Below are 27,560 nucleotides of genomic sequence, written 5' to 3' on the forward strand. Positions count from 1 at the left end.
ATGACAGAATCAGCAACATCTGAGAGCTTGTTAGAAATGCAAATACTCATGGCCATCCCATGTGTACCAAATCAGAAACTCTGCGGGTGGGGCCTGGAATCTGTACTTAAATAAGCTCTTCAGGTGACTACAGTTTTCCAGGCACTGATCTAGCCCACACCCATCCACACAAATATATTGCTATACAAGCATCACTGATTTTAAAGAAAACAAAGCAAGTATTAATTCTTTTCTTGGACATAAAAACAAAGAGGTGTATGTATAGACAGCATATGCCATTTACTGAAAAAAAATAATTAGCATTGTGGACTAGAATGGCAAATGAGAGAACTGCCTTTTACTGCAAAGGACAGAAAATCTATAAGAATTGTGTTTATATCAGATTAATATAATCTGCATAAACTGACTTGATATTGCCCATTTCCTTAAGCCACTATTCATCTAAATTAAAAACCTTTTTTTGGCTCACACCAAGGAGTACTTCCCAGAACTTCTGCTGCCAGTGTCCTTGTCCCCACAGTGAGCCACAGCCACCCCCTGCCTCTGCAGGAGACCCTCCAACACTAGCAGAGACCCCTGATGTTGGGGAGCAGTTGAGGACCCAGACCAGTCACTGATGGTGACCACACGAAGACAAGTTCTGGAGACTAGGAAGTCCAAGATTAAAGTGCCAACCAGAGCTTTGGGGGAGGATGGCGGACATCACCTTCCTCCCCACAGATACACCAGAAATACATCTACACGTGGAACAACTCCTACAGAACACCTACTGAACGCTGGAGAAAACCTCAGACCTCCCAAAAGGCAAGAAAGTCCCCACGTACCTGGGTAGGGCAAAAGAAAAAAGAATAAACAGAGACAAAAGAATAGGGACGGGACTTGCACCAGTGGAAGGGAGCTGCGAAGGAGGAAAAGTTTCCACACACTAGGAAGCCCCTTCGCAGGCGGAGACTGCGGGTGGCGGAGGGGAAAAGCATCAGAGCCGCGAAGAAGAGCACAGCAACAGGGGTGCGGAGGGCAAAGCAGAGAGATTCCCGCACAGAGGATCAGTGCCGACCGGCACTCACCAGCCGGAGAGGCTTGTCTGCTCACCCGCTGGGGTGGACGGGGCTGGAAGCTGAGGCTCGGGCTTTGGTCGGAGTGCAGGGAGAGGACTGGGGTTGGCAGCGTGAACACAGCCTGCAGGGGGTTAGTGTACCACGGCTAGCCGGGAGGGAGTCCGGGGGAAAAAGTCTGTACCTGCCGAAGAAGCAAGACTTTTTCTTCCCTCTTTTGTTTCCGGGTGCGCGAGGAGAGGGGATTAAGAGCGCTGCTTAAAGGAGCTGCAGAGACGGGCGCAAGCCGCGGCTAACAGCGCGGACCCGAGAGACGGGCATGAGACACCAAGGCTGCTGCTGCCGCCACCAAGAAGCCTGTGTGCGAGCACAGGTCACTATCCACACCTCCCTTCCGGGGAGCCTGTGCAGCCCGCCACTGCCAGGGTCCCAGGATCCAGGGACAACTTCCCCGGGAGAACGCACGGCGTGCCTCAGGCTGGTGCAACGTCCCACTGGCCTCTGCTGCCGCAGACTCGCCCCGCATCCACACCCCTCCATCCCCATGGCCTGAGTGAGCCAGAGTCCCCGAAGCAGCTGCTCCTTTAACCACGTCCTGCCTGAGTGAAGAACAGACGCCCTCCGGCGACCTACAAACAGAGGCGTAGCCAAATCCAAAGCTGAGCCCCGGGAGCTGTGCGAACAAAGAAGAGAAAGGGAAATTTCTCCCAGCAGCCTCAGAAGCAGCGGATTGAAGCTCCACAATCAACTTGATGTACCCTGCAGCTGTGGAATACATGAATAGACAACAAATCATCCCAAATTGAGGAGGTGGGCTTTGAGAGGAAGATTTATTATTTTTTCCCCTTTTCCTCTTTTTGTGAGTGTGTATGTGTATGCTTCTGTGTGAGATTTTGTCCCTAGGGCTTTGCTTTCACCATTTGTCCTATGGTTCTATCTGTCCGTTTTTTTTTTGTTGTTGTTTGTTTGTTTTGCTTTACGCGGGCCTCTCACTGTCGTGGCCTCTCCCCTTGCGGAGCACAGGCTCCGGACGCGCAGGCTCAGTGGCCATGGCTCATGGGCCCAGCCACTCCGCGGCATGTGGGATCTTCTGGGACCGGGGCATGAGCCTGTGTCCCCTGCATCGGCAGGCAGACTCTCAACCACTGCGCCACCAGGGAAGCACCTGGTTTTTTTTCCTTTAAAAATTTTTTTTTTCTTAATAATTATTTTTATTTTAATAACTATTTTATCTTTATTTTATCTTCTTTCTTTCCTTCTTTCTTTCTTTCTTTCTTTTTTCTTTCTTTCTTTCTACTTTTTCTCCCTTTTATTCTGAGCCATCTGGATGAAAGGCTCTTGGTGCTGCAGCCAAGAGTCAGTGCTGTGCCTCTGAGGTGGGAGAGCCAATTTCAGGACACTGGTCCACAAGAGACCGCCCAGCTACACATAATATCAAATGGCGAAAATCTCCCAGAGATCTCCATCTCAACACCAAGACCCAGCTTCACTCAACGACCAACAAGCTACAGTGCTGGACACCCTATGCCAAACAACTAGCAAGACAGGAACACAACCCCACCTAGTAGCAGAGATGCTGTCTAAAATCAAAATAAGTCCACAGACACCCCAAAACACACCACCAGACGTGGACCTTCCCACCAGAAAGACAAGATCCAGCCTCTTCCACCAGAACACAGGCACTACTCCCCTCCACCAGGGACAGGCACCAAAAACAACAGGAACCATGAACCTGCAGCCTGCAAAAGGAGACCCCAAACACAGTAAGATAAGCAAAATGAAAAGACAGAAAAACACACAGCAGATGAAGGAGCAAGATAAAAACCCACCAGACCTAACAAATGAAGAGGAAATAGGCAGCCTACCTGAAAAACAATTCAGAATAATGATAGTAAAGATGATCCAAAATCTTGGAAATACAATAGACAAAATGCAAGAAACATTTAACAACGACCTAGAAGAACTAAAGATGAAACAAGCAATGATGAACAACACAATAAGTGAAATTAAAAATACTCTAGATGGGATCAATAGCAGAATAACTGAGGCAGAAGAACGGATAAGTGACCTGGAAGATAAAATAGTGGAAATAACTACTGCAGAGCAGAATAAAGAAAAAAGAATGAAAAGAACTGAGGACAGTCTCAGAGACCTCTGGGACAACATTAAACGCACCAACATTCGAATTATAGGGGTTCCAGAAGAAGAAGAGAAAAAGAAAGGGACTGAGAAAATACTTGAAGAGATTATAGTTGAAAACTTCCCTAATGGGAAAGGAAAGAGTCAAGTCCAGGAAGCACAGAGAGTCCCATACAGGATAAATCCAAGGAGAAACACGCCAAGACACATATTAATCAAACTGTCAAAAATTAAATACAAAGAAAACATATTAAAAGCAGCAAGGGGGGATTCCCCAGTGGCGCAGTGGTTGGGATTCTGCCTGCCGATGCAGGGGACGTGGGTTCGTGCCCCAGTCCGGGAGGATCCCACATGCCATGGAGCGGCTGGGCCTGTGGGCCATGGCTGCTGGGCCTGCGTGTCTGGAGCCTGTGCTCCATGGCAGGAGAGGCCACAGCGGTGGGAGGCCCGCATACCTCCAAAAAAAAAAAAAAAATCACCAAGGGAAAAGTAACACACAAAGGAATCCCCATAAGGTTAACAGCTGATCTTTCAGCAGAAACTCTGCAATCCAGAAGGGACTGGCAGGACATATTTAAAGTGATGAAGGAGAAAAACCTACAACCAAGATTACTCTACCCAACAAGGATCTCATTCAGAGTTGATGGAGAAATTAAAACCTTTATAGGCAAGCAAAAGCTGAGAGAGTTCAGCACCACCAAACCACCTTTACAACAACTGCTAAAGGATCTCTAGGCAAGAAACACAAGAAAAGGAAAAGACCTACAATAACAAACCCAAAACAATTAAGAAAATGGGAATAGGACCATACATATCAATAATTACCTTAAATGTCAATGGATTAAATGCTCCCACCAAAAGACACAGACTGGCTGAATGGATACAAAAACAAGACCCCTATATATGCTGTCTACAAGAGACCCACTTCAGACCTAGAGACACATACAGACTGAAACTAAGGGGATGGAAAAAGATATTCCATGCAAATGGAAACCAAAAGAAAGCTGGAGGAGCAATTCTCATATCAGACAAAATAGACTTTAAAATAAAGACTATTAAAGAGACAAAGAAGGACACTACATAATGATCAAGGGATCGATCCAAGAAGAAGATATAACAATTGTAAATATTTATGCACCCAACACAGGAGCACCTCAATACATAAGGCAAATACTAACAGCCATAAAAGGGGAAATCGACAGTAACACATTCATGGTAGGGGGCTTTAACACCCCACTTTCACCAATGGACAGATCATCCAAAATGAAAATAAATAAGGGAACACAAGCTTTAAATGATACATTAAACAAGATGAACTTAATTGATATATATAGGACATTCCAACCAAAAACAACAGAATACACATTTTTCTCAAGTGCTCATGGAACATTCTCCAGGATAGATCATATCTTGGGTCACAGATCAAGCCTTGGTAAATTTAAGAAAATTGAAATTGTATCAAGTATCTTTTCCGACCACAACGCTATGAGACTATATATCAAATACAGGAAAAGATCTGTAAAAAATACAAACACATGGAGGCTAAACAATACACTACTTAATAACGAAGTGATCACTGAAGAAATCAAAGAGGAAATAAAAAAATACCTAGAAACAAATGACAATGGAGACACGATGACCCAAAACCTATGGGATGCAGCAAAAGCAGTTCTAAGAGGGAAGTTTATAGCAATACAATCCTACCTTAAGAAACAGGAAACATCTCAAATAAACAACCTAACCTTGCACCTAAAGCAATTAGAGAAAGAAGAACAAAAAAACCCCAAAGTTAGCAGAAGGAAAGAAATCATAAAGTTCAGATCAGAAATAAATGAAAAAGAAATGAAGGAATCAATAGCAAAGATCAATAAAACTAAAAGCTGGTTCTTTGAGAAGATAAAGAAAATTGATAAACCATTAGCCAGACTCATCAAGAAAAAAAGGGAGAAGACTCAAATCAATAGAATTAGAAATGAAAAAGGAGAAGTAACAACTGACACTGCAGAAATACAAAAGATCATGAGAGATTACTACAAGCAACTCTATGCCAATAAAATGGACAACCTGGAAGAAATGGACAAATTCTTAGAAATGCACAACCTGCCAAGACTGAATCAAGAAGAAATAGAAAATATGAACAGACCAATCACAAGCACTGATATTGAAACTGTGATTAAAAATCTTCCAACAAACAAAAGCCCAGGATCAGATGGCTTCACAGGCGAATTCTATCAAACATTTAGAGAAGAGCTAACACCTATCCTTCTCAAACTCTTCCATAATATAGCAGAGGGAGGAACACTCCCAAACTCATTCTACAAGGCCACCATCCCTCTGACCAAAACCAGACAAGGATGTCACAAAGAAAGAAAACTACAGGTCAATATCACTGATGAACATAGATGCAAAAAGTCTCAACAAAATCCTAGCAAACAGAATCCAACAGCACATTAAAAGGATCATACACCATGATCAAGTGGGGTTTATTCCAGGAATGCAAGGATTCTTTAATATATGCAAATCTATCAACGTGATACACCATATTAACAAATTGAAGGAGAAAAACCATATGATCATCTCAATAGATGCAGAAAAAGCTTTCGACAAAATTCAACACCCATTTATGATAAAAACCCTGCAGAAAGTAGGCATAGAGGTAACTTTCCTCAGCATAATAAAGGCCATATATGACAAACCCACAGCCAACATCATCCTCAATGGTGAAAAACTGAAAGCATTTCCACTAAGATCAGGAACAAGACAAGGTTGCCCACTCTCACAACTCTTATTCAACATAGTTTTGGAAGTTTTAGCCACAGCAATCAGAGAAGAAAAGGAAATAAAAGGAATCCAAATCGGAAAAGAAGAAGTAAAACAGTCATTGTTTGCAGATGACATGATACTATACATAGAGAATCCTAAAGATGCTACCAGAAAACTACTAATCAATGAATTTGGTAAGGTAGCAGGATAAAAAAGTAATGCACAGAAATCTCTGGCATTCCTATACAGTAATGAAGAAAAATTTGAAAGTGAAATCAAGAAAACACTCCCATTTACCACTGCAACAAAAAGAATAAAATATCTAGGAATAAACCTACGTAAGGAGACAAAAGACCTCTATGCAGAAAATTATAAGACACTGATAAAAGAAAGATGATACAAATAGAAGGAGAGATATACCATGTGCTTAGATTGGAAGAATCAACATTGTGAAAATGACTCTACTACCCAAAGCAATCTACAGATTCAGTGCAATCCCTATCAAACTACCACTGGCATTTTTCACAGAACTAGAACAAAAAAATTCACAATTTGTATGGAAACACAAAAGACCCCAAACAGCCAAAGCAATCTTGAGAGTGAAAAACGGACCTGGAGGAATCAGGCTCCCTGACTTCAGACTATACTACAAAGCTACAGTAATCTAGACAGTTTGGTACTGGCACAAAAACAGAAATAGATCAATGGAACAGGATAGAAAGCCCAGAGGTAAACCCACGCACATATGGTCACCTTATCTTTGATAAAGGAGGCAGGAATGTACCATGGAGAAAGGAAAGCCTCTTCAATAAGTGGTGCTGGGAAAACTGGACAGGTACATGTAAAAATATGAGATTAATCACTCCCTAACACCATACACAAAAATAAGCTCCAAATGGATTAAAGACCTAAATGTAAGGCCAGAAACTGTCAAACTCTTAGAGGAAAACATAGGCAGAAGACTCTATGACATAAATCACAGCAAGATCCTTTTTGACCCACCTCCTAGAGAAATGGAAATAAAAACAAAAATAAACAAATGGAACCTAATGAAACTTCAAAGCTTTTGCACAGCAAAGGAAACCAGAAACAAGACCAAAAGACAACCCTCAGAATGGGAGAAAATATTTGCAAATGAAGCAACTGAGAAACGATTAATCTCCAAAATTTACAAGCAGCTCTTGCAGCTCAATAACAAAAAAACAAACAACCCAATCCAAAAATGGGCAGATGACCTAGACATTTCTCCAAAGAAGATATACAGACTGCCAAAAAACACATGAAAGAATGCTCAACATCATTAATCATTAGAGAAATGCAAATCAAAAGCTCAATGAGATATCATCTCACACCAGTCAGAATGGCCATCATCAAAAAATCTAGAAACAATAAATGCTGGAGAGGGTGTGGAGAAAAGGGAGCACTCTTGCACTGCTGGTGGGAATGTGAATTGGTACAGCCACTATGGAGAACAGTATGGAGGTTCCTTTAAAAACTACAAATAGAACTACCATATGACCCAGCAATCCCACTACTGGGCATATACCCTGAGGAAACCATAATTCAGAAAGAGTCATGTACCAAAATGTTCATTGCAGCTCTATTTACAATAGCCTGGAGATGGAAACAACCTAAGTGCCCATCATCGGATGAATGGATAAAGAAGATGTGGCACATATATACAATGGAATATTACTCAGCCATAAAAATAAAGGAAATTGAGCTATTTGTAATGAGGTGGATGGACCTAGAGTCTGTCATACAGAGTGAAGTAAGTCAGAAAGAGAAAGACAAATACGTATGCTAACACATATATATGGAATTTAAGAATAAAAAAATGTTATGAAGAACCTAGGGGTAAGACAGGAATAAAGACACAGACCTACTAGAGAATGGACTTGAGGATATGGGGAGGGGGAAGGGTAAGCTGTGACAAAGCGAGAGAGTGGCATGGACATATATACACTACCTAACGTAAAATAGATAGCTAGTGGGAAGCAGCTGCATAGCACAGGGAGATCAGCTTGGTGCTTTGTGACCACCTAAAGGGGTGGGATAGGGAGGGTGGGAGGGAGGGAGACGCAAGAGGGAAGAGATATGGGGACATATGTATATGTATAACTGATTCACTTTGTTATAAAGCAGAAACTAACACACCATTGTAAAGCAATTATACTCCAATAAAGATGTAAAACAAAAAACACACACACAAACAATAACAACAACAAAGAAAACCTTTGTTTTTTTTTTTTTTTTTTTTTTTTGGCCGTGTGGCATGCAGGATCTTAGTTCCCCAACCAGGGATCGAACCCAAGCCCCCTGCAGTGGAGGCATGGAGTCTTAACCACTGGACCTCCAGGGAAGTCCCAAAATTAAAAATCTCTTTAAGCAAGAAGAACAAGTTTGTTAGCTGTGCTAAATCTGAGGCTGTAAAATTTTGATCAGCAATTTATGCTCATAGAAGACATAAATATGTTTTGTAACCTTTTGAGAATAATTATCAGTCAGTAATCAGTAAAGAGCTGCCTACTTTGACAAAAGAATGAATCTGTATCTTGAATAATGTACATAAACTCCTTGTCAAAAGTCATCATATAGAAGGAAAAGCCAATATTCTCATTCCCCTTTGGTAAATCTGCTGGGAAATATATGCTTGGAAAAGGATGAAAACTGGTTTCATGCAACATTGTAAAAGATGGTTATTACTTAATCTGAGTATCTGGAGAGTACCAATAATAAAGTTAAGTCTTCGGGTTCAGATAATATTTGTTTTTAACACTTCTTTGAAAAGGAAGGAAGGTTGAAATGATCATTTTCTAGCCCTATTTAAACATGATTTCAACAGATCATCTACAAATCCAGTGTTTCTTACATAGATATCTGCTAATGACCAATGTTTCACTCTCGTCAATCTTCAGTAGAGGGGTATTCCTGTGAGATTTGGACAATATCAGAGACCAGTCCCTGGCAACATGACTTATAAACATCTAGTTGTCCCTTGCACTCTCTTCAGCCATGTATAAGTTCACACTAAAGCACTGTGGATTTCTCTGCTTTGAGGAGCTTACTAGAAAAAATACTGGAGTGTGTGGTCAAGCAGTGAGCTGAGACACAGGAGAATATTTTGCCCTAAGATAGAAATTGACCACTAGACCACCTTAAACAGAAGGCATGAAAAGGCCTTCCATTAACAGCTCCCAATCTTGGCTGAGGACAGAAGTAACAGGACACCTCAAGGAACTATATGACTATGTACTTCACTGATAAATTTTGAAGTCTTGCACTTGATTTTTTTTTTTAAACAGTCTTTGACCATCTAGCTATACCAGTGATAGAACACAGAAATTCAGGAAGTTTATTATTTTTTAAATAGCACAGATTGTACTCATATTTATATAGAGCTTCAGAATACTAAGGACTAATAGGAACAGAGTGTCCAGAGAGGAAAGAGTTCCATGGAAATCAGAAAAAAGCAGAACTTATATCAGTGGTTTATCCGATTGAATGAAGCTGGTAAGTTAGATTATTTGACTTGCAATTGGACACTGTCTAAAAATCCAAGTCTGTTGAAAACAATTCCTATTTGTGTATAGTTTTTCCTAAGTCACTGGATATTTTAGCAAGAGGAATGTTGGGAAAAGGTAAGATTTCTCAGGAAGACTTTCTAGAATCTACGTATTTCAATTAAATCCTAAAAAGCTGATGTACAGAGAACATTCAATGATTATAGTACCCATATTACACTATTCTTTCTGGACTAAAGAACAAATTTTGAGACCTTCATTATCTATTTTACCACTTTTCTCTCCATCAACTTGAGTAGTAAGGATAATTGGCCTGATTCTTTAACCCATCACTGTCAAATTCTGAACATTAATCCTCAGCAACATGCAAAAGAAGATGATCTCCCCTACACAGGAATAGACAGACTCTGCAAAACAGCACAATTTTTTTAAAAAAAAGACTATTCTTTAAAATATTTTATCTGGATCCAAGTCTTTACATCAGCTGAGGATCCCAGAGGTTGAAATGAAAGACATTCTTGAGCCTAGATTCATGGAAGGATATGCAAGATACACCTCCCTTTGTTTGATCTGGGTGACTGTGTTCCCAGTATGTGGGGGAGTACAGATTTAAGATGTGTACCTAATATACATATTTCATAACAGAGCAAATTATTTTTGAAGCAAAGTAAAGGTATTAGTACATAAAAAAAATCACCCCAAAGTCATTACAATTTTAAAGAATTTAAAAGTAATAATTTATGTGTCTTCAAAGAAAAGCAATAGGCTTGTGTTGTCTAATATAAATAAAAAGTTTGAAGAAGCTATTATGGGCAGAAGTCAAATGTTTATAAATTTAAAATTATAGATTCATTCTAATAAGTTATATGTAAATTCTACTAATTTTCACTAGCATACTTTTTCCAATGATAACAACTTCCCTCTGCAAACAGGAAAACGATAGCTATTTCTATTAGACATAGAAAGAACATTTTTAATATCTAGTGCAATAGCTACATTCAAATTCCTTTTGTATGTCATATCCACTTTTCTATGGATTAGTAAGATTGGTTTTGGTTTTAATGGAATGGGATGAGGAAGGTGACGATGAATGAGAAATATCCCAAACTTTGGAAGAAACCCAGATTCATCGTGTGTGTAGCTTGATGTTGGAGTCATAATTTGTGTGTCTGGATGAGAGAAAGGACTATACTTGTAATGAATATAATCAACAAAACTGAAGAAAGCTGCATAATACAACCTTTAGTCCCAAATAACAAAGGACAACACCTGCTCTTCATGTGATTAGTAGGACTCAAGTTGAAAAGGTTTTTGTATCTTAACAAAAGAGCAATCACATTTTGTAGAATTCTTTTTATTGCCTTCTGGCTCAAAGTTAAAATATAGAATAGAAAACGTGGAGAGTTATGGTTGAAAAGTTTTGAATTTCTGGAATCTGTGACACTAGATTTTAAGTATTACTAAACTTGAATTCCAAGTGAATTAATACCTTGAGTGAATTTTCAAATGGGTATAATGTGCAGAGAAACAAAAATTAATACAATCTTCTATTATTATAAATGGTGACATTTTAAAAATGATATTTTATTTTTTAGTAATTAGGATGAAAACAATTCTTAAAAGTTAAGAGAGGATATTACTGATAAAGATGAATTTCTGTTTACCAAGTACCAGGTCTGCATAACTAAACTTTGAATTTACACTCGCCACAACTAGAGAAAGCCCACACACAGCAACAGAGACCCAATGCAACCAAAAATAAATAAATAAATAAATGATTTTTTTTTCATTAGAAAAAATAAAAAAGAGATCCTTTTCCAATTAGTAACAAATCATGTGGGAAGGCCTTAGTTAGAAATACGTAAAATTCTACATTGAAAAAAACTGAAGAAAAAATGATAAAGAGACATATTTCTACGTGTGTGCATTCACTTTATAAACATGTAATTTCTCTCCAAATGAATACATAGATTTTCTACAATACCAATCATCACCTCAACAGAATTTTTCTTGGGAGACTTAACTAAATATTTCTAAAGTTCATCTGTATGTTGTTAAAACTATTTAAATTGTGCCTTTATTGAGGTTTCCATGGGAAAGGAAATGTAGGGTAGGGTAAACAGTTTAGGACTGGCTACTTTGAATAATTTTGGAAGGCTTTGGTCTAGAGGGGTGGTCTCCATTGGCTGGAACCTGGGCCTGGGATAATTTAGGGCAGGGGCAATACTGGCTTGGTATTTGAGAATTTGATAAGAAGGTAGTTGGGTGATGTGGGTTTGGAATTAGTTGGTACATATGAAAGATGTACCCTGTGCCATCTAGAAGATCTGGCTAGTCTTGGGAGGGACAGTCTCTCCCCAAACAGAAAGGGTTTTTAAAATGTCAATTCATCATAATATACATACATACATACATACAATCTGAAAAACTAAACAGGCAAGAACTATGAAAACAATTTTTGAAAAAGTAGGGTAATGAAGGATCACCAATCCATACATTAAAGAAAAGATAGAGAAACAATAGCAACAGCAATTTAGAATTCTTTTAAGACTAGATACGTGATATAGAAACAGATATTTTGACATGTTAAATGCCGTATGTTATATTATGAAGAAGGTATACTATATACTATAAAGAAGATAACAAAAGAAAAACAGTAAAGTAAAGAAGGGAAAGATTATTTATTAGTCAATAAATGGTATTCGGATAACTGGTTTTAGTGTAGGGGAGGAAAAATGTCTTTTTCCTCTATCCTTCTAAGCTCTCAGTTGGGGCCCCTGTAACAAAAGATAGATTAAAAAGAGAAAAGCATACAAATTTATCTAAGGTAAGTTTTATGTGACAGGGGAGGCTTCATAAGGAAATGAAGATCCAAAGAAGCAGTTCAACCTATAAATCAATCAATCAAAGTAAAAAAAGCTCATGGAAGAAATGGGCAAGGATATGCACAGGCAGTTTTCAGAAGAAATATGTCCAATAAATATATGAAAAATGCTCAACCTCACTAAAATAAAAGAATAAATAACAGCAGATTGAAATAACAACGGCATATTTTTCTCCTTTCAAATATTGGCAAATATGTAAAAATTGGTGATATCTAAAGCTGGCAAGGGAGTGGGAAAAGCATTGATAGTGGTGGACACGAGGAGAGAAACTACTATTCGAGAATATTGTCACTTAAGGAGACTGTCAAGGCTCAACCTATCCCAATCACAGTTTTGACAGTAACTAGAGTTAAACATATCTCCACACACAATGTATAGAATGACATGTTAAATTTTAAGAATTCTTTTAAAATGCTATTAACTTTATAAATTTTCATTAAAAAGATTCATACAAATGTCTGATATTGTTCTCTACTTAACTTTAAGGTAAAGTCCATATTAAGCTGTGAATTTTAATTATTTGAATTTTCTATGAAGATTGCATACATTACAATAACATGACATATTAAAAATATTTTAGTATATGAGAGTATGTACAAATAAAAGCAATTGTTTATTTGTTAACTTACAATTTTCTATTATTCTAATATTTGATAATTCTATAACATTGATATAAGTAACTATAAATATTAAATTTTTAGTGTCAACTAACATTTAGAAGAAAAATTTGATTATATGTCATTTTCATTTAAAATATTAATTTAATTTTCTTTTAAAAATAGTGTTAATCAGATTGAATTTGAAGTCTGTATATTTGATTTAATAAAACATGATCTTACCCCTTTCTTGGCCACCACAGCAACTCTGCCATCTGCTTTGGATTTGTCTGTAAGATAATAAGGTATGGCTGCTTCAAAAAAGTGAACTACACTCCTATTCAAATAAATGCAACATTACACAGTTAGAATTTTCTACTTTCTTATACCATGATATGTGTTTTCAGTGGTTCTTTTGATCAAAATGCTAACAAACTCAGCTCCCAGAGTTGAGTAAAACAAAGTAATCCAAAAGTAATGACATCAGGGATTGGTATACTTATTTGACAAACCTCCTCCCTTAAATCTGATGGCTGGTTGGATGTCCACCAGCTAGCATCTAGTGTATCTCATTTCTAGACAGCTTATGGTCAGCTTATGTGCTCTAGAGTATGTAGGATCTGGAATTAAATCCCAGCTACCTCTACGTGTACATCTATTGGGCTGGCCAAAAAGTTTGGAAAAACTCTAACGAACTTTTTGGCCAACCCCATACTACCAGCCAGACATGTAATAAAGACTTTATAGAGACAATATCTTATTTAATCCTCATGATAGTTTTAAAAGGGGCGTACTCCATCTGCACTTCACAGCATGAGGTCATGCAGTGGGGGCAGATCCATTTGACTACAAATCCCTAAGCTTTATGCCTGCTGCCTCCATCTGGGGTCCCTGAGCTGCCAACAGTGCATCAGAGAAAGACTCAGCAATAATGAAGAGTCTAATCAAATAGAGAACAGATGACCTTTGAACAACATGTGGATTTAAAGTGCAGACCCCTTGCACAGTGAAAAATCCACGTATAATTTTTGACTACCCTAAAACTTAACAACTAATAGCCTACTGTCGACTGGAAGCCTTAGTGATAACATAAACAGTCGAGTAACACATATTTTATATGTATTATACACTGTATTCTTACAATAAAGTAAGCCAGAGAAAAGAAAATGTTATTAAGCAAATAGTAAGAGAAAAAACATTTACAGTACTGTACTGTATATATCAGTGCTGTAACTTATCTGTTTACAAGATGAATCATCTGCCTGTCAGTACCTACAGCAATAATGTCTTCTATGATACAAAACACTGTAGATGTCACATGTATTACTAACACTAGACATCAAAAATTAAAAGATAATGTGAAAATGAAATTCATGTTTAACAAAGAAACAGCAACATGACTGCTTTATGGTTGCCTAGTGTAATTGATATGATTGTTTCACAGTAGCCTTTCTTATACACTAATGAATGAATGGTTATCACATTTTTATGGCATAGAGTAGTACAGTCATACTCATAAGATAGGATGGGAAACACTGTTACATTTTGTTTAAAAACCCTTACCTGTGATGATAGGTTGATATGCAGTATCTCCAATTATGAGAGAGAGGAAGAGAGACATACTGTATGGTAATGTAATTCTTTGAAAGCAAAGTTATAAGACAGTAAGAAAACTAACATGTTATTACTTTTATGTTAAACATCACTCACCTTATGCCTATATAAGGTTAGGCTATCCACCTCAAAACACACTTTGCACACAATGTTCTACATGATGAATACTTGGGCGTTGATGATGATGAGGACACAAAAAGTCTCATACAGTACTTGCCATACAGGTATTTGATTTTCACATGAAGATACTCTCATAATACACAACAGATAATTTTATTAACTGTATGGCAAGATGATTATTTACTATTCATTGAGTAGAAGTGGATCATCATAAAGGTCTTCATCCTCATCAACTTCATGCTGACTAGGCCGAGGAGAAGGAAGAGGAGGAGGGGTTGGACTTGCTGTCTCAGGGGTGGCAAAGGCAGACAAAGTGGAGGAGATGGAAGGGGAGACAGGGGAGGCAGGCATATTTGGTGTAGCTTTACAGAAGTGCATCTTAATTTCTGTCTGACTTTTTTGCTTTTTCATTTCTCCAAAAATGTTTCTATATGGTACCAACCCTTCTTCCACCGTTTGCTTTAGTTCCAGTGCCTGTATCGTAGAAGGGTCCCTGTTGTTTTGCTTTAGCCCATATCATAGAAGAGTCCATGTCGTAAAAAGTCAAAACCTGTCTTGAATATTTGGAAACCTTCTGCCAGCTTGTCTGATGTCAATTTGTTTTCTGGCACTGCTTCTTCTACATCCTCGTCCTTACCTAGCCCTGGTTCAGAAGCACTCATCTGTTAATTCCTCTGGAGTTGGTGTCTCTTAGCTCTTGAATTTCTCCAAGATCCATATCTTGAAACTCTTCGCCCCCCACCCTTTTTGCCTTATCCACAATCTCTTTCATGATTTCCTTGATTGGCTCCATCGTAAATCCTGTGAAGTCACGCACAACATCTGGTCACAGTCTTCTCCAGCAGGGATTTATTGTTTCAGGCTTGATGGCTTTCACGACTTTTTCTATAACAACAATGGCATCTTCAATGGTATAATCCTTCCAGACTTTCACAACGTTCTATCAGGATTCTCTTCCACAGCGTTGACAATCCTTTCCATAGAGCACTGTGAGTAATGAGCCTTACAAGGTCCTTATGACCCTCTGAATTAGAGACGTTGTGTGTGGGGGGCAAGTAGGCCACTTTGACGCCTTCAGTGTTGAACTCATGGGGTTTTGGGTGGCCAGGGGCATTGTCTAATATCAGAAGAACTTTAAAAGGCAGTCCCTTCCTGGCAAAGTACTTCCTGACTTCAGGAACAAAGCACAGATGAAACCAATCCAGAAAAAGGCTTCTTGTCATCCAGGCCTTCTTCTTGTAGTACAACCAAAAGACTGGCAGCTGCTGTTTATCTTTTCCCTTCAAGTCTTATGGGTTCGCAGCTTTATGGATAAGGGCAGTCCTGATCATAAACCCAACTGCATTTGCACAAAATCATACAGTTAGCCTATTCTTTCCTGCTTTAAATCCTGATAGTCACTTCTTTTGCTTACTAACAAATATCCTTTGTGGCATTTTTTTCCAGAATGCACTTTTGTTTTCATTAAAAATCTGTTCAGGCAGACATCCTTCCTCCTCAGTGATTTAATGGTGTCTGGGAACTTGTCTCTTGCCTCTTGGTCAGCAGAAGCTGCTTTTCCTGTTATCTTGACATTTAAGCCAAACCTCTTTCTAAAATTATCCAACCATCCTTTGCAGGCATTAAATTCTCCAACTTTAGATCCTTCACCTTCCATTTGCTTTAAGTTGGCAAATAATGACCTCACTTTTTCTTGAATCATATTAGAGTCTAAGGTATGTCCTTCTGATAGCAAACCTGCACCCACATTAAGGCCACATCTTCAAGATAAAAAGGTACTGCACAAAAAGTGCAAGGTTTTTCACATGCTGGTGTAACCACAGTGACGGCTTCACAAATTTCCTTTCCTTCTCTTTTTTATTTCTAAACAATGGTTGGATTCATCCATCTTGAAATGGTGGCAACTTCAGCTGCAGACCTCAATCTATGCTACATACCAAGCATGACTTATTTCTTGGGAGCACTTCCAACATCACGAGTGGCACTTTGTGGGTCCCATGGTGTTATTCAGGGTTTATGGTATTGCAGTAAATATTATGGAAAATATTGGGCTGGCCAAAAAATTCGTTCAGTTAGTGATACATTGTTCAATAAAATTCTTGGTAAAAATGAAAAACGCGTCTTTTATTTTTACTTAAAACCAAATGAACTTTTTGGCCAACCAAATACATGAGAACCACGAGAAAGAACTTCCTACTGTGATATGCAACTTAGTGGAAAGACGAAGTGCTCATGTAGAGGTGACTGGTGTCACAGCGTTTTAAGCAGATGTGCACTACATTTGGGCTTACTGCTACAGCAGCAGGAGATGGCTAGGAAAGTATTACCGTAGTACAGTATGTATCACAGTTATCTTTATGCAATCATGGTTTAATACTGCATCTTTATGCTTGTTTACATTTCTCTCGACTATGAATGGTTCCACATACAATCTGTGTTTGCATACATTTTGATAAATTTTAACTTTTTATAATAGATTTGTGCATATTTCATGGTAGTAAATGATAAAATAGACTAGTATCTACATATATTTTAATCATTCATGACATACCTTTTTCTTAATTTTTTCAATATTTCTAGGCTATGCAGTTCATCTGTGAATTTTTTCAAGTTGTCACAAATCTCCCCAAAACTTTCCATATATTTATTAAGTGAATTCGTTGAAATGTGCATGTAAGTGGACTCACGCAGTTCCAACCCACGTTGTTCAAGGGTCAACTGTATAGAAAATTACTTCAAGATATCATTTTGATATGAGCAAAAGTATATATGTGTGTGTATTAGTAAAAATCATTGGCACAACTGTTGGATTTTTAAAAAATGTTCAATCTGGAATTCCATAATTGAATAATTATATGTAAATATTTATTCATAGATATGTTTTAGAAACCTTAATATTGTGGTAATGAAAAATGGAAAGAGCTATGGACATTAATTGTAAAGTTTTAGGGTTACATTTAACATTAAAGAAAAATGTATAGAAATTTAATTTATCAATATAGAATTTTAATTCACAATGAACATGTAAAACAAACAAAAAGGATAAATACCCATGAATATAAGAGAAAATAAATGCTTGCTATCTAAAAGCAAATTTTCTAGTAAAAAAACTATTCGCATAAAACAGAAATCTAGAGGAGCAGGTTATTATATTTATACCTACAACTGGCTGGCCACATGTGAACTGCCCTTTTTCCTGTGCTCAGCTGTGTGCTTGAAATAATCCCTTCTTCTGGAGTACACTTTTTCCCTACTGATGAACGTACAAGACCATCTACCAACACAGATGATTCTTCAACTAGGAGAAATTCCCACCTCTTTTGCAAATCCATAGTCACCTTAGTCTATAGAACTTTCTAACTTGTACTGATATTATGGTTACTTCTATATATGTGTAAGCACTCTGCAAGGCTAAGATGTGCCTCAAGGCAGGGACCATTTTTCATATGTACAGGTGCTCAATTTTTTTATAGTTAATTAAATATATATGTATTTTATTCAAAATATTATATGGATCTGAAATATACATTGTACCTGAACAAATCAGTATAATGTATTAATTGAAATCATAGAATATTTACATGGCATAAGTTACTATACTAGACAGTGTAAAATATAAAACACTGTATGTTCTCAGACCTTCAGTTTCTTTACTGATAACCCAGGAGTAATATATTGGTATACTGTGAGATTTAAATAATATAATCTACATAAATAAAGCTCCTAAAACAATGTCTGGTAGATTTTAGATAATCAGAAATGTTCTCTTCCATTTTAGCTAATTGGTATGTGTGTTAGAGAAAGAGAGAGACCTCCTTGTAGTACTAGGGAAAATAGTTCATTGATGATATATTTCACTATTGTCTCTTTTTAAGTGATTCCATCATTATTCCATTTAAATAATTATTTGTCTTTCAAACATAGTTGGAAATAATTGATGAGTAATGATAAAATAGCAAAATGTTTCAAAAGAGAGGAAAAAATAAGATCGTGGCCCAGCGAAACCTGATAGCAGTTACAAGATAGAATAAGTTTTGTTGTATCTAAAAATTTTTTTCCTCCCTGTTCTTTTGAAGACCTCTGATAACAATAAAAATCACAATGAAATATTAATCTGTACAAATGGCTAAAACTGCACAAAAAGAAACACAGAAACTAAAATTGGATCCAAAGGACCCTGATCATATATTGAGAGTTAATGATAACAGAATAGAAATTTATGTTTCTCCTCACAACGTAAGTCATTCTTATGTAAAATTTCCAGTAGGGAGATGAATTGGGAACAGAAATATCCAAACTGTTGTTCAATGAACACTTTATGCTCAAAAGTTGCAGAATCGTCTTCCAATGCAAGAGAACCACTCTAATTTCAAATGCCAAAGGGAAATTCTAATGTAATACTTAAAAACAAAACAATCACTAGCAGTTTCTCTGATAGTAACAGTAGGCCCATGTTCAACTTCAGCACCATCAACTACTTTCTAAGAGCTGCATTCTCCCTAGTGAGAAAGGTTTAATTTCCTCCCTTCAGAAATCTCTGCATGTAAGGACCCTCACATACAGAGTGAAAAGCAGTTAACCGGAAATGTAGATTTGGATAATTAAAAGGGCCTCTTCTGAGCTACATCCAAATCATATTTTTAAAGTATAAAAGAGAAGCTGCAGGTAGAAAATGAAAATGTTCCAAATGAGTAGCGATGGTTATGCCTCATGACCCATAACAGATGTTAAAATTTTTATTTACAACCATATTAGAGAGAGGTACAAATATTAATATAAATCAATGGCTTATCTTCTTTAAATAATTTTTCTAAAGCTTGTCCATTCATGGCCTCAGAAAAACTGTCAGTATGTTCTTTAAACATGACAGCTGAGAGCATTTTCTTAAAAACAAAAAGGACAGTCCAGTTTTCTGTCTGTCAGTAAAGAGCTTGGAAGTCACCACTCCAACCTAACAACAAGTAAAAGGATGAACAGACTGAAAATCAATAACTCTTCTTAGATCCCTCAGGGAGTGAGTTCACAGGGTAAACCACTGCCCCCAAATTTGGAGAGACAAATTGCTTACTGGCAAATTAAAAGAACCACAATTTACTGGAGTTGAAACCTTGCCAAGAGCCAATGCCTGGGAAGGAAATAGGAACTGAAATCCACGAAGTGCTGGAGGCTCAGTGTGAACAAGCCTGAGAGAGAAAAACCCCAGAGGGATCCAGTCCTGGGGGAGGGAGATGTACTTTGGTGAATTTACCTCCAGGAGCTCCATCAAGTTCTCACAGTGCCAACTGGGAAAATAATTCCCTGTGCTTCAGGCAGTGGGAGGAAAAAAGTAAGGGTTCTGAAATATGCCAGAGCTTTCAATTCTTCTAACAAGGCCTGTCCTCAAGAGAAACTGTTTTACCAGAACCTAACCTACTGGGGTTTTTTCAGAGCCTAACCAGCCTGGAAGAAGGGAAATGCCCAAATCCAGCCTGTTGTAGCCTTCCATGTGGGGGAAGGGAATTCCAACTCCAGCCCCCTTTAGCCATCATGGACCACCTAAGCGGTAAAAAAAAAAAATGAGAAGCACTCATTAAACTCAAAGCCCAGGACTGAGACCTAATCACAGGACTCCAAAATGCCTCCCCTACCCCACACACCTTACCACTGCACTAGTAAAGGCCTCTTTAACACAGTTCTTTTTACCTGGTACATCATATTCACCTTTCCACAAAAAATTACAAGGCATACTAAAAGGGAAATCACAGTTTGAAGTGACAGAGCAAGTGCTGGAAGCAGACCCAGATATGGCATAGATGTTGGAATTATCAGACTGTGAATTTAAAGCAACTACAGTTAATATACCAAGGGCTCTAACGTTAAAAGTAGACAACTTGCAAGAACAGGTGTGCAATGTCAGCAGAGATAAAGAAATTCTAAGAAATAATAAAAAAGAAATACTAGAGATCAAAACACTGTAACAGAAATGAAGAATGCCTTTGATGGGCTCATCAGTAGACTGGACACAGCTGAGAAAAGACTCTCTGACCTTGAGGATACATCAATAGAAACTTCTAAAACTTATAAAGAAAAAAGACTGAAAAAAAAACTGAACAGAATACCCAAGATATATGGGACAACTACAAAAGTGTAACACGCGTGTAATGGGAATACCAGAAGGAAAAGAGAGAGAGAAAGGGACAGAAGAAATATTTTAATTAATAATGACTGACAATTTCCCCCAATTAATGTCAGACACCAAACCATAGCCCCAGGAAGCTCAGAGAACACCAAGCAGGACAAATGCCAATAAAAACTACACTTAGGCATGTCCTACTTAAACTGCAGAAGAATCAAAAATAAAGAAAATTCTTGAAAGAAGCCAGAGAGGGGAAATTCTTATCTTTGCTCCTTACCTATAAAGGAGGGAAGATAAGAATTTCATCCAGTTCCTCTCAGAAACCGTGCAAGCGAAAGGAGAGTGGAGTGAAATATTTAAAGTGTTGAGAGAAGAAACCCACGAAATTAGAACTCTGTACCCTGTAAAATTATTCTTCAAAAGTAAAGGAATATACAAATTGTGAGACAAAGAAAAATTGGGGGAATTTATTGCTAGAAGTCCTGCCTTACAAGAAATGTTAAAAGAGAGATAGAGGGACTTCCCTGGTGGTGCAGTGGTTAAGAATCTGCCTGCCAATGCAGGGGACACAGGTTCGAGCCCTGGTCTGGGAAGATCTCACATGCTGCAGAGCAACTAAGCCTGTCCACCACAACTACTGAGCCTGCACTCTAGAGCCTGTGTGCCTAGAGCCCGTGCTCTGCAACAAGAGAAGTCACTGCAATGAGAAGCCCATGCACCACAACGAAGAGTAGCTACCGCTCACTGCAACTAGAGAAAGCCCACGAGCAGAAATGAAGACCCAACACAGCCAAAAATAAATAAATAAAAATAAATAAATCTATTAAAAAATTATAAAAGAGATAGAAAATGGTATAAACCAGAAATTTGGATCTACATAAAGGAAAAGCAGCAGAGAATGACTAAGTAAAAGTAAAAACTTTTATTTTTCTCATTCTTAATGTAACTAACAGAAAATACTTTGTTCAAAATGATAGCAACAATATATTCAATAATATATATATAGTGTGTGTGTGTGTGTGTGCGCGTGTGTATGTATGAAATGAATGACAACAATGATACAACGGACAGAAGAGGAATCAGGAAATTTTTGTTAATATAAGGTACATTCATTACTCATGAAGTTATAAAGTGTTATTTGAAAGTGGACTTGGATAACTGTAAATGAATATTGCAAACTGTAGGAAAACCACTAGAAAAATTAAAAAGAAAGAATAATTGATATGCTAAGAAAGGAGAGAAAACAGAATTATACGAAGTGCTCAATTAACACTACAAAAGGCAGAACAGACTATAAACTACTTCATTTAACAACAGCAGCTACACATTCTTCTCAAGCTTGCTTGGAACATTCACCATGATAGACTACATTCTGGGCCGTAAAACATACCTTAAAAGGTTAAAGAAATAGATATCATATAGGGTTGGCCAAAAAGTTTGCTCGGGTTTTTCTGTAAGATGTTTGGGAAAAACCTGAACAAACTTTTTGACCAATCCAATCCAATAATATGCTCTCATATCACAACGGAATAAAAGTAGAAATCAAAAACAGAAGGATAACTGGAAGATCCCAAAATACTTGGAGCTTTAACAACACATTTTTAAATAACATATGGGTCAAAAAAAATCTCACAAGAAATTTTAAAATATTTTGAATGAGATGAAAAAATAAATATGGCTTATCAAAATTTGTGAGATACAGTGAAAGCAGTGTTTAGAGGGGAATTTATAGCATTAAATGCATATATTATGAAAGACCAGAGATCTAAAACCAGTATGCCAAGTTTCCACCTTAGGAAGCTAGAAAAAGAAGAGCCAGTTAAATCTAAAGTAAACATGAGAAAAGAAATAATGGTACAGAAATAAAAATTAGAGGAGAAACAAATGAAATTGGAAACAGGAAATCAATAGAGAATATTAATAAAACCAAAAGCTGTTTCTTTGAAAAATCAATAAAATCAGTAAGCCTCTAGCCAGGCTAACTAAGAAAAGAAAAGAGAAAACAGAAATACTAGTGTCGAAAAATGAAAGAGAGGGCATCACTACAGATCCCATGGACTTTAAAAGGATAATAAATAAATGTTATGAATAACTCCATGCCCACAAATTTGATAACCTAGATGAAATGGACAAATTCCTTGAAAAACACAATCTGCCAAAAGTCACACAGGAGAAATAGACAATCTGAAGAGCCTGTATCTGTTTAAAAATTGAATCAATATAATAAACTTCCAAAACAGAAAGCATCAAGCCCAGGTGAGTTCTCTGGTGAATTCTACCAAACATTTAAGGAAGAAACTATACTCATTCTCTATAAACTCTTTCAGAAGATAGAAGCCAACAGAATACTTCCTAATTCATTCAATGAAGCCAGTATTACCTGAAATACCCAAACCAAATAAAGATATTACATGAAAACCACAGAGCAATCAATATTTCTCATGAACATAGATGCAAAAATCCTCAACAAAATATTAGCAAACCAAATCCACCAATGTATAAAAAAGAATTACACACCACAATCAAGTAAGATTTATTCCAGGTATTCGAGGCTGGTTCAACATTCAAAATCAATTAATGTAATCCATTACATCAATAGGCTAAAGAAGAAAAGTCACATGATCATATCAATAGAAGCAGATAAAGCACTTGACAAAATCCAACACCCATTCATGATAAAAACTCACAGCAAACTAGGAATAGAGGGAAACTTCCTCAATCTGAGGAGAATCTACAAAAAATCTACAGCTAACATCATCCTTAATGGTGAGAAATGCAAAGCTTTCCCACTAAGATCAGGAGCAAGTCAAAGACATTCCCTCCTCACCACTCCTTTCAATATTGTACTGGAACTCCTAACTAATGCAAGAGGACAATAAAAGAAATAAAAGATACAAATTGAGAAGAAATAAATAAAACTATCTTTGTTTGCACATAACATGGTCATCTAAGTAGAAAATCCAAAAGAATCAAGGAAAATACTCCTGGAAGAAATAAGTGATTAGAGCAAAGTTGCAGGATACAAGGTTAATATTAACACAAGAATCAATTGCTTTCCTATTTACCAGCAATGAACAAGTGGAATTTGAAATTGAAAACACATTACCATTTATATAGACACCCCCCAAAATGAAATACTTAGCCATAAATCTAAAATATGGACAAGATTTATACTAGGGAAGCTATAAAACTCTGATGAAAAATGAAAGAAGATCTAAATAAATGGAGAGATATTCCATGTTCATGGACAGGAAAACTCAATATTGTCAAGATCTCTGTTCTTCCAAACTTGATCTATAGATTCAATGCAATCTCAATCAAAATCTCAACCAGTTATTTTGCAGATATCAAGCTGATTCTAAAGTTTTTATGGAGAGACAAAGACCCAGAAAAGCTAACACAATATTAAAGAAGGGCAAAGTTGAAGAACTGATCCTACCTGACTTCAAGACTTACTAAAAAGCTACAATGATCAACAGTATAATATTGGGAAAATAATAAAAATAGATCAATGGAACAGAATACAGAGCCCAGAAACAGACCCAACAAACATAGGCAACTGATCTTTGACAAAGGAGCAAAGACAATATAATGGAGAAAAGCTAATGTTTTCAACAAATGCTGTCGGAACAACTAAATATCCACATGGTGTGCACACACACATATACACACACAAAAGAATCTAGACACAGACCTTACACCTTTCACAAAAATTAACTCAAAATAGACCACACATCTAAATGTAAAATGCAAAACTATAAAACTCCCAGAGAGTAACACAGGAGAAAATCTAGATGATTTTGGACATGCTGATAACTTTTTTTTTTAATGGTACAGAGAGGGGTAGATTTTATTTATTAATGTAGTGATTAAAAACATTTAAGAAGAGGAGCAAAAAAGCAAAAACTCAGAAAAAAAATAGACTCAAGGCACTTATAAGGAAATGTTATAGGAACTTTGAATACCATTCCCAGACCACATGCTTCTAAAACAACAAGTATTCACAGTTCCAAATAATCTCAGCCCTTGATATTCAGATAGTCCAGAAGTGCAGATATGCACCAAATCTCAGCTTAGGAGAAGGATTTCCAAACACTCAGTTCATCATGATTTACATTCAGAGGAGGAGTTGCTGCAAAGGAAGAGCAGCCCTCAGAAACCTTCTGCATCTTTAGCTGAGGCACAAAGAACAGAAAAAGACAGGAAGACACTTTCTATCCATTTCTCCTTTCCCACACCTTTGCTTTACAGTCAGGAAAAACCCTCAACAGAAGTACCCAGATTCCCAGACTGATAACTTTTTAGATATAATACCAAAGGCAAGATGCATGAAAGAAATAACTGATAAGCTGGATTTCATTAAAATTAAAAACTTCTATTCTACAAAGAACACTCTCAAGAGAATAAGACAATCCACAGAGTGAGAGAAAATATTTACAAAATACGTATCTGATAAAGGACTGCTATTCAAAATATACAAAGAATCTTAAAACTCAACAATAAGAAAATGAACAACTGGATGACAAAATGAGCAATAAACAGACAACTTACAAAAGAAGATTCAAAGATGGCAAATAAGTATATGAAAGGATATTCATCATCATATGTCATTAGAGAACTGCAACTAAAACAATAAGATACCTCTACACACCTATTAGAATGACCCACACCAAGGATGTGTAGCAACAGGAATTCTCATTTATTGCTGGTGGGAATGCAAAATGGTACAGCCACTTTGGAAGATACTTTGACAGTTTCTTACAACACTAAACATATTCTTACTATGTAATCCAGCAACTGCACTCCCTAGTATTTGCTCATTTACTCAAGTGAGCTGAAAACTTATGCCCACACAAAATCCTGCACACGGATGTTTACAGCAGCTTTATTAATAATCGCCAAAACAGGGAAGCAACCAGGATATCCTTCAGTGGGTGAATGGATAAATGAACTGTGGTACATACAAACAATGGAATATAATTCAGTGCTTAAAAAAGAGCTATAAAGACATGGGGAAACATAAATGCATATTACTAAGTGAAAGAAGCCAATTTGAAAAGCTACATACCATATGATTCCAGCTACATCACATTCCAGAAAAGGCAAAACTATGGTGACAGTAAAAAGAACAGTAGAGGAGTCAAGAAGGTAGAATAGGAGGACATGGAATTCATTGCTCCTCACAAGTACATCAAGAATACACCTACAAATGGAACAATTCTCACAGAGCACCTGCTGAACATGAGCAGAAAACTTCAGACACCTAAAAGGACAAGAAAAATCCCCTCAACAACTGGGTAGGATGAAAGAAAGAAGAAAAAAAGAAAAGAGGAATCAAAAAAGGGACCAGCAGCCCTGGCGGAAAGATGAAGGTGAGGGGAGGTTTCCACACTCAGAAAAACTCCCTCATGGTGGGGAAATCAGCTGGGACAGAAAAGGAACTTCGAGGGATCAAAGGAGAATGCAGTGGATGGTTTGTGGAAGACAGGACAAAGTAAGAACTGCATGCATGATCTACACCACAGCTCTGCGCATTCCAGTCTGAGTCATGAGTGGCCAGTTGCAAAGGGGGGCTGGGTCCTGGAAAGAGAGATTTGGAGCGTGGACCCAGGGAGGGGACAGCTGTTAGCTGTGAAAAGATAACCAGAAGGGACAGGAGTAAGGAGATCCACAACCAGGAAAGTCTGTGGAAAAAGCCTGGGACACCACAGAAGCAAGGCGTATTGTTGAGTAGTGCGCAAGGGGCAGAGCCGCCATTACAACCCCTTTCCCCACCCACTGACTTCTTCAGCCTCCGGGGACACTGGGAGGGGCTCCCATCTAAGTGGGCCTGCCTGCCCCTCAGGCCAGGGTCTCCTTCGCCCGTGTAGGTTCTGGGGGCCTGAGCACTGCCCATCCCAAAGCCTCCTTGAGAATCAGCCCTGGGCACCCATGCCTGGGACAACAGTCTGCCGATGCTGGCGGGGGCTGAGTGCTAAAGTGAGGGGTTGGCAGAACGGATATGGGGAGAGGAGCACTGTTGGCTGTGCAGATACAGCAGAGAGGACAGGAGTGAGGGGATGCATGGCCAGGAATGCCCCTAGAAGAAGTGTGGCCTGCCTGGAAAGCGAGGCGCCATAGTTGAGAGGCACATGGGGGGCAGGGCCACCACCGTGCCCACACATCAGTGCCTGCCTCCGTGGGCACTGGGAGCGATTCCCACCAGAACGAGTGCACCACAGTCTGTTGCAACTGCCTGCTGGTCCATGCCACTGCAGGCAACTCACGCACAACCCAATTGTAGCCGCCGTACCCCTCCCCAGCCTGAGTGAGTAAGTGTGCCCCAAGCAGCTGCTGCTTTTGCTCCCTCTTGCCTGGACAAGGAACAGATGCCTGAGGGTGGCCCACATGCAGAGGTGGGGCCAGAACCAAAGCTGAGCCCCAGGGGTAGTGTGACTAAGGAAGAGGAATGAAAATCTCTCTGTGCAGCTACACAAGCTGTGGATTAAACCCCTGAGAACGGCTTGGTAAATCCTGTGTCTGTAGAATACCTGAATAGATGAGTGTTCCCACAGTTGAGACCAATCTAGCCTTTGCAGCAGTGGACTTTGGGGGCAAGTACACGTGGGAGTTGAGCCAGGTCAGAGTCTGAGCTGGCCCCACAGTGCCCAAAGCAGGTCCAGACCTACCTAGAAGTACTGGAAGGCCTCCTGGGGAGGTGGGGGATGGCTCTGGCTCACGGTGGGAGCAAGGACACTGACAGAGGAGGC

At 38.2% G+C, this 27,560-nt stretch overlaps 1 protein-coding gene across 1 annotated transcript in view; it reads right to left on the minus strand.

The window, feature by feature from the left end:
• Positions 1–27,560, minus strand: part of ZCWPW2 (zinc finger CW-type and PWWP domain containing 2) — an 84,685-nt gene that overhangs the window by 15,621 nt on the left and 41,504 nt on the right. The window contains exon 3 of the mRNA XM_065886392.1: positions 13,206–13,252. Within this exon, the coding sequence (XP_065742464.1) occupies positions 13,206–13,252 (47 nt within the window). The remainder of the gene's footprint in view (positions 1–13,205; positions 13,253–27,560) is intronic.

Source organism: Phocoena phocoena, chromosome 10 (genome assembly GCF_963924675.1).
Source record: "Phocoena phocoena chromosome 10, mPhoPho1.1, whole genome shotgun sequence".
NCBI lineage: Eukaryota > Metazoa > Chordata > Mammalia > Artiodactyla > Phocoenidae > Phocoena > Phocoena phocoena.